This window comes from Microtus ochrogaster, chromosome 10 (assembly GCF_000317375.1).
Source record: "Microtus ochrogaster isolate Prairie Vole_2 chromosome 10, MicOch1.0, whole genome shotgun sequence".
In the NCBI taxonomy this organism is placed as follows: domain Eukaryota; kingdom Metazoa; phylum Chordata; class Mammalia; order Rodentia; family Cricetidae; genus Microtus; species Microtus ochrogaster.
In genome coordinates this window covers 7,507,350-7,515,822 of record NC_022016.1, presented here as the reverse complement: position 1 = coordinate 7,515,822, position 8,473 = coordinate 7,507,350, and the positions used below count along the sequence as shown (strand labels likewise).

The 8,473-nt window shown below is 55.1% G+C and overlaps 1 protein-coding gene across 1 annotated transcript; it reads right to left on the bottom strand.

Annotated features, from left to right (window-relative positions):
• Window positions 1-359: 359 nt before the first annotated feature.
• Window positions 360-7,296, bottom strand: Kif12 (kinesin family member 12). The gene is made up of 19 exons (XM_005352611.3): window positions 7,180-7,296; window positions 7,023-7,088; window positions 6,855-6,933; window positions 6,350-6,477; window positions 6,185-6,260; window positions 5,747-5,881; window positions 5,486-5,621; window positions 4,442-4,533; window positions 4,107-4,263; window positions 3,445-3,563; window positions 3,252-3,356; window positions 2,659-2,761; window positions 2,503-2,593; window positions 2,275-2,361; window positions 1,890-1,974; window positions 1,721-1,819; window positions 1,139-1,239; window positions 941-1,059; window positions 360-687 (listed from the first exon to the last, which is right to left on the bottom strand). Exons 1-19 carry the CDS (start codon window positions 7,203-7,205, stop codon window positions 548-550), a joined length of 1,944 nt encoding a protein of 647 aa, XP_005352668.1. The 5' UTR covers window positions 7,206-7,296; the 3' UTR covers window positions 360-547.
• Window positions 7,297-8,473: the final 1,177 nt, after the last annotated feature.

Below are 8,473 nucleotides of genomic sequence, written 5' to 3'. Positions count from 1 at the left end.
GCCGGCTATTTCCCCACGGCTCCCACAGGCCTATGGCCGCGGCTTGCCTGCGTGGAGCCCTGGCTAGTCCCATAGCTCAGCTCTCAGAGGAGTCCCTACCGGATGCCCCAGTTATACCGCAAACCAAGGTGTCTACTCCTCTCTCTGCCAAGGTGCTGCTTTACCTTACATGGGGTCAATATGACCAAGACACACACCTAAGTTTGGGGACTTCTCGACAGCCTTCTGTAGCTCCCCTATGCCCAAACATCCTGAAGTCTTTGGGTTTTGCTGTCAGCCCTACAGCCTCTTCCAGTCCTCATGGAAGTGACACTCCCTAGATAGCCACCCAGAGCACGAGACCAACTAGATTACAGCTGATTTCTTCCTTTATTCAGATGCCCACACCCACTGCCAGTGTCTTCTGAACCCCGTCTCAGGGTCAAGGTCTGGGCGGGGCAGGGGAGGTCTTACTAACTTTGAATTTCCCAGCTCTAGCCAGCAACATGTCTTTCTCCTTCACAAACACAGAGATGCAGGCCTGGTGGAAGAGCCAGTCTGGCAGTCTTTAACTAGGAGAGAGGCCCTGGCTAGGGCCCTGCATGATCTCGCTGGGCTTTGACTGTCTCTGGCCGAGGTTCAGGCAGTTGCTGATCAGGTGTGTGATGGCCTCTGGCTTCTGAGTCAGGTTCGGGATCCCAGATCCTCCTAAGGAGCAACGAAACTCAAATCCTGTGTGCTCTGGTCACCTGCCAAGCTACTGAGAGCCATGTTCTTCTGTGGAAGCCTCAAACACTTTCTCCAAGTCCCAGGCTTCAGCAGAGGTCACCACTAAGGAAGAGGACCCTGCCAGGAGACTCAAAGGCTGGGACCAGGAAGGCCTTCAAAATCACTTCTAATCGTTTTCCAGTTCAAGATGGGAACCCCAGGCCCATAAAGTGTTCAACCCCCACTTTTTTACCTCTTAGCATGGGTGACAGGTTCGAGGACCCAGTGGGCATGGGTGGTGCAGACGGTACCACCTCCTCCCCTATCAGCAACTCTGCCAGGACTTGTGTCTGTGTCCAGTCACTATGGCTCCTGAATGGATGTGGAGGAAGAATCAACCTAGTGTCTCTAGGCCTCCTTCTCCCACTCCAGTACCCCAAGTTTGACCCACCTCTCTCGTGGGGGCTTGGAAGAGCCGGGGCTTGGTGGAGGTGCTGAGGGTGGGGGCCGTGCAGAAAGAGATATGTGACCTGGGGCCTCGGGCCCTAGTTCCTGTTGAAAAGACCAAAGCCCATACTGGGTGAGCTCAGGCCTTCATGTCTGGGTACCATTTCCCCAGTGCTGATCTCAGCTATGCCAGCAGCACAGGATACCAAGAACAGAGGCCAGTATGAGAAGTCTGTGGCCTACAGGTGGTTCTTGTAATGCCTATCCCCAGTACTGGGAGCTCCTTGAAGGCAGAGACCAAAACAGAGGTGGGCCCAAAGCTTAGGATAGCTTGGGGAGATGTCCAGAAGGCATGGGTAAATGGATGAAGAAGTGGATGGAGACATGGATGGATATATGTGAATGAAACAGTAAGTGAGCGAGACAGTGCTCTCCTAGAGATGGCAGGACCGGAGGCCAGGCAAGCAGACATTCCACACCCTGAGCAGAGAGAGACCCAGATGGAGACTTCGCCCCCACGTCCCAGTCCAGAGCCCCAGAATCACCAGTGTCTCCAGCTCTCCAGACTCACTTTGGTCTTTCTTACCTGTGGCACATGGCACTCCCTCCGTGGGCAGGCCCAGTGGGCCAGGGATACTCGGCACAGAGGACAGAGATGAAAGCAGGGACAGAAGGGTGGCAGTGCCTGCAAGAGGGCTGGTATGACTATGACATTCCATCTTGTCTTCCACAACCTGGGGTGAGTGGGGACTCACACGGCAGGACGCAGCTGGACCCATGGAGCAGGCGCACATGGGGGCAGAGCCCTGCTGGGGAAGGGCAGGAGCAGAATGGAGGTGCCTGGGAAGAAAAGTGGGGTCTGAGCCTTCAGTTCTCAACCTTGATACCTCTGTATGACCTCACCTGCTCATTCGCAAACAACTCCATGAGGTGGCTAGACCAAGACCCCACCTCCCAGAAGAGGGGCCCAGTAAATTCATGGTCAAATGACTAGCTGAGGGTGGCACAGGCAGCCAGGAGGTGACAGAGGCAGAAGCCAAAGGCAATGCTCAGAATCAGAAGCCTGACGTGGACTTCATTAAATCCCCTCTGCCAGTTTCCATGCCCCCACCCCCCCGGCCTTCCATATGGCTAACTCACCTCTCCAGTTCATGGACCTGCTGGGCCAGGACTTGCTGCTCTGCCCGGGCCAGGTCCCGACTGCTCCGCAGCTGTCTCATTTCCTTCCTGTCAGGGGTCGGCCCAGGTGATGGAGGCAGGACCAGCACCACCAAGGGGAGCAGAGAAACAGGGATGAGTAGGTAGTATCTTGACCAAAATGGATGAGCAAAAAGGGGTAGGGACAGGGTTGGCCCCATCTTGCTTTACCTAAGCCTCTCATTCTCCAGCATAAACTCCTGCAGCATGCCATAGAGGTTCCGCTGGGCCCAGGCCACCCGGGCCCCATGGATCCCTGGTGCTGTGGAGAAGCAGAGCATTGCTGTGCTGCTACCCACACCCCCCCAGCCCCCGGGGGGCTCCTACCCTTAGTCCGCATTTGATCCAGCTGGGACCGCAAGTGACGATTCTCCTCTTGGAGCTGCAGCAGCTCAGCTGCTCCTTGCTGGGGGGGCTTTGCTCCAGGGGACTGCCAAGGAAGAAACCCAGGGTCCCTCTTTATGACGATACAGGCTGGTACACTGCACAAGAGCTTCCTGGGGTGGGGGATTTGTGGAGCCCAAACTCCAGCCCCTGCTTCACTTGCCAGCTCTGTGTGCTGGCCCAGGCTGCACCTTGTCCTCGCTGGGCCATCCTGAAGGGACTTGGAACCAGACTTGATTCCACGCCCAAACTCAGTTCTGGCCCAGTCTTAGCTTAGATTGTGTTCCCCAAATTAACCAAGTATCAGACCCCATATTAGACCTAACCAGCTCAAATCCTGGATATATCCTGATAACAACCCAGCTTAGTCTTTAGCTCTAGGTTTGCCCAGATTCTAACTGTGACACAGACCCTTGACTATGACCCTAACATCAATCATGACATCATTCCCAGGATTCCAACCCAAATTCCAACTCTGATCCAGTCCTAGACTTCAACCAGGATGATGACTCGGGCTCTGGCTGTTGCCCGCCCACCTTGGGACCCTGTGGCCGGGTGGTGACCCTCTGAGCTCGGCTTGCATATCGCAGGGTGCTGAGAGTCTCAGGAAGGCACTGGGCTGACGGAGACACGCAGGCAACCTAGAAATGACCTCCCCTGAGTGCGTCTATGGAAGAAACCCTTCCTCAGGGCCCAGCCCCTCTACCAGCTCCCCTGTCCATCGGATACCATAAGGGTGACCCCACGTCCCCCAAGTGAGTCTGCCAGCAACTTGGTGAGCTTGCTGTCTCGGAAGGGAATGTGACTCTGCTTCCTCTGTGGATCCAACAGCAGGGAGATGCAGTGGCCTAGTGGGAAGAGGGAGACCCAGAGAAATTGCACTGTGTGCCCAAAGTTGTCTGGCTGGACTGCTATGGAGCAGGAAGCTCAGCCAGGCCAGTAAAACTGGAGTCTCAACTCATCACTTTTCACGTTGGTGTCCAGCGGCAGACTGAGTTCTCTGGAGGTACGGGTGTGGTGCCCACCCAGTGTCCAACATTCAACAGAGACTCGAGAGATCTCCAATGAATAACTAACTGAAAAGGGACATCACTCACAGCTCCCACACCACAGGCAAGTATTGAGGCCAGTTCCCTAGGGATTTGGGGCCAGCCATGCAGTTGGGTACACACACCCATTCCTTTCTCCTTACTGTGTCTGTTTTCCAATTGTATATGTGTAATGTTGCTAACCTCAGAATGATAACCAGAGGGGGGAAAGTTAGCCTCAGATCTGATACCGGAACACCAGCCCTCATCTGTAACTATAAGACCCACGGTCTCCCTAGTATAGCAATGGATCCAGAGCAGAGAAGGGACCCAGGAGTCAGGTTTGTAGGCCCCAGTTCTTACCCAGTGCCAATAGACTGCGGTTAATACTATTGGCCTCGAGCATCAGCTGCCCTCGGGATCCTGTTGCTGCCACCTTCTCACTGCCTGCCAGGTCCACAAAGCACAGCTTGCCCCCAACAGGAGGTTCCCCAGGGTCCACAGGGGGTACCTGTTGAGGCTGATGGAGCAGGGCTTGATGGGAATTTGGAGAAGACTGTTTCCATCAAAAGTCACAAGGTCTTCAGGTCAAAGGATCCCCCCCCCATACACCCAGAAAATCCCAGTTGGTTTATACATGGAGAGGCAGATCTTTGCTGGTCGCCTTTCCCCAGCCCTCTCCCAGGCTGGGCACTCACAGTTGGGCGGCTGACATAGAGCGTGAGCAGGGCATGGCTTCTGCTGGAGGCCTGGTTCAGGGTATGTGAGGAGCTCTGACGGCGGCTGAGACCTGGGGAAGGGGACATCAGGAGCTGTACCAGCTAAGAAGAATGGGCCATCCATCCCCCAGGAGCGGGATGTCAGAGAGGTCCTCAGACAGAGGCACAAAGGGCCGGCTTAGGGAGGGAGTACGTGAGGAGAGAGAAGGCTGAGAAGTACCTCTCCTGCTGTGTGGAAAGGAAGCAATGAAACAGAGTTCCACAGAGAGTAGAATTGTGGGGCCAGGGCCAGTGTTTGTGTCCCCAGGTCTGCCAGAGGAGGGTTCTCAGTAAATGCTCAGGTGAGAAAATAAGGCTGGAAGAGTAGGATCTCATAGAGAAGCTAGGCTAAGGGGCGTGGCCATTGCCTTAGGCTCTGCAGGAGTGGAAGGCATGAATCAAGAGGACTGAGCAAGAGGAATGGGCAGGCGATCTGGAGGCAAGGCAACCAGCTTGTGGACACCTTTGCCACATCTTTGAATTGCTGCTTGACTGGCCCTTCTCTGCTGGTGTGGGACAATGGTCTGTAGCCTGTCAATTGTATTTTAAATAAATGCTGATTGGCCAGTAGCCAGGCAGGAGGTATAAGCAGACCACACAGGAAGTAGAGGTGGGGTAATGAGAATTCTGGGAAGAGGGAAACTCTTTCAGCAGTCCTGGCCCAGCCACAAAAGAAACAAGATGTGACTGTCTCGCTAAATAAGGTACTGAGCCATGTGGCTAACATAGACAAGAATAATGGGCTAATATAAGTTATAAGAGTTAATAAGAAGCCTGAGCTAATGGGCCAATCAGTTTATAGTTGATGTAGGCCTCTGTGTGATTTCTTTGGGATTGCAGGAACCAGACAGGTAAGAAAAAACTCAGTCAACACTCTGCCACAAGTGTTCTTTCTTAAGTCCCAATTCCAGCAGCCCAGATCCCAGGGTGCCTCAGAGGGAGTTGAAGAATCTTTGCTCACAAAGTTTCCGTGAAGCATCCTACCCATCTGCAGGAGCTCCATCAGGGCCTCCAGACTGCCAAACTCCACCACCCGAAGCTGCTCCACATAGAAGCCTCGAGCCTTGCTCCACCTAACAGGCAGAGGCCGCGTAGACCCCAGGCTCAGCAAGTCCCGAACCTGGGAGAGGAGGAAGAAGCAGGCTCCATACACTCACAGCCCTTTGACAATGGTCCCTCCCCCCCTTCTGCGTCTTAGCATCCTTGGTCCTTGGAATATATGGCTTTCTTCTATCATTCGCCTACCTGCTCATTGTAGATCTCCAGATAGGAGGCTCGGAGGGTGACAGGGAAACCCAGGTGATGCACGCGATCTAACAGCCAGGCGAAGGTCCTCTGCATAATGCCAGTCAGGCTCCGGGGCACGGGCACCCCTTCCCCCTGGGGTCAAAGACAGCAGGAGCTGCAGCAGCATAGTCGGGGCCAACCTCTTAGCAGTGCAGTAACCACGCCCCACACACAATGTCATTGGAATCTCAGTCAATAGTTCATCAGTGCCACCCCGCCACCCCACAGACAAATTAAAGTTCCAAACTCTGCTAGACCCTGGGCGCCTTCCCTTCCTCAGACACCAAGGAAATAAACCAATAGGGTGGGATTTATTTGACCACGCCCCCTTCCGCCCAGTAGTCCCGCCCACAAGCCGACGATGGTGGGTGGACGGAGCTCAAACCAGTTACTCACCTGCGGAGGGGGTCCTGTCAGAGTGTAAGTCTTGCCCGATCCTGTCTGGCCAAAAGTGAAGACCGTGCAGGAGAAACTGCGGGTGACAAGGGCGTGGCTGGCCCCAGGAGGCAGAGATGGGCAGGTGCGGAGACCCATTCCTGGTGCAGCCCACGCCTCACTCACCCTTGCAGCGCCAGCTCGCCCAGGCGCTTCACCCCGCAGGCTCTGAACACGTCCTCCTGCGTGCACGCCCCATCCAGTACCGCACCGAAGCGGAATGCCATGTCGGGGCCTCCACCTGGGGGTCTCACCTGGAATGGGGATGGCATTCGGGCGGGCACTGTGCAGGGCCAGGCATCCGGGAGGGCGGGGCACTCTGAAGGAAGGGTCTTTAGAGTAGACGCAACACCTTGGAGGGGACAGACCCTCTGGGATGAGTGAGGCACTGTGTAGGGTTGGGGCTTTTGAAGAAGCGGACACTCTAAATTAGCTGTGTATCTAGGAGGAGTAGGGCATTCTGGAGTGGGAGAGGGCACCCTGGGGAGGCGGGACAATTAAAAGGAAGGCGGGGCGCTCCTTAGAGGAGGGGCAATCTGTGGAAAGAAGGATCCTAAGGCAATGTTGCTCCATTTGGGCACCAGGGTCCCCTCCACTGGTTCCTTTGCAGAGGTTGGGGAAGGTTTCTCACCTGCAGAGTCCGGGTCCCTGAACAGTGTAGAGCGCTCTGCTCCCCTCTATGCAGCTCTGCCGTGCTCATGGGACGCACCCTAGTATCCAGGAGAGACCAGATGGTCCATCCGGCTAGGGCTTTTGGTCCCTTCCTGACCCCCGTGCTACCTAGCCCATCCATCCTTACCTGATCACCACTTGAATGGGGGTTTCTGGTCCTTCTGGGCCCTGCTCCAGGCTCCACGCTGGGTCTCTGTGGCCACAAAGAGTTACCATCCCTGTACTTCCGTTCTGTCCTCTGGGCGTGCCTCAAGGGCTCCGAAACCTCACATGAATATGCTTACCCATCAGGAGACCCACGTTCCTCCATGTCCTGTTCTGCACACGATTCCTTTCCTTTTCCTGTATCCCCTCCTTTTCAACAGCGGGACTGTCCACACACACCTTACATCCTCCTCCCAATCCCCCACAACCAGTCATCCAGAAAGACTCCAACCTGCTAGCAAGTTAAAGATTTACCCACCCCACCCCATGAAGTGGGGAAGTCCCATGCCAGGACATTCTAACTAGGGGGTTCTGGAGTCTGAGGATCCCTTGCTTTTGGCCAGTCTCTTCTGGTGGAATCCAAAGGACGACCCAGACCATTCTTCTTTGTCACAGAGAGACACTAATCAGCCATGGGAAGGACTCAACCAAGGCCACAGAGCCAGAGAAAGAACTAGATTCTTTTGGCATACACCTTCCCTCTCACAATAGCTCAGTCCTCCCCCCCCCCACACACACCACTGTGCCAAGCCCAGGAAATAGAGGACCACAGAAAACCTGGCTGGGAGGCCTCCAAGCTGAGCTTCCCAGCATCTGGTTAAACATTGGTGCACCTGCCTCTGCCAGGCCAGAGCTAATCCAATGCCAGTGTGGTGTGTAACCTCATTGGTCTGGCTTACCTGCAGCACCGGTTGCAGGGACATCTATGAGTGTTCTCAGGCTGAGCCATCACTTGCTGGTCACCAGGATGACCTATGTAGACCCGCCTGTTGCTGCTGAGGACACAGGTGGCGACAGCCAAGGGTGTGGGGTCTGTGGGGAAGCACAGAGGCCTGTCGCTGAGGGTGCATGGAGTGAGAGCACACACTTCAGGGCGGCAGGGAGAGGTGCAGGGATGTGGCAAGGGGAGATGCTTGAGGGGCTGGCGAGGGGTGATCCTCTGCACTCCTCGGAGAACTAGGAAGCCAGTAAGGGTCACAAATAGGGAACTGGCCGTCAAGTTGCCATTGCTGTTGAGTCAGCAAGAGTGCACAGGAGGCATCGTGGGCAGCCTCTGGCGCGGACTTCCATTCTGGGCTGATGGTAGAGGTGATGGTGGGAAGAGCCAGGCCTTGAGCAAATCAAAAGCAAATGGTAGATAGGGTTTGTGAAGAGGAATAAGTAAATATAACTGAAGACCTAGTCCCTCGCTCCCCGTCCCCACCACAGGTACACTTAAGTATGGGCTTGTGTCATGGCCCAAGTATGACTGTCAGAGGACAATCTTAGGTGCAGATCTTGCTGTCCACTAAGGACAGGGCAGATAGATGTAGCTAAGTCGGCAGAGTGCTGTCCACTAAGGACAGGGTAGATAGATGTAGCTAAGTTGGCAGA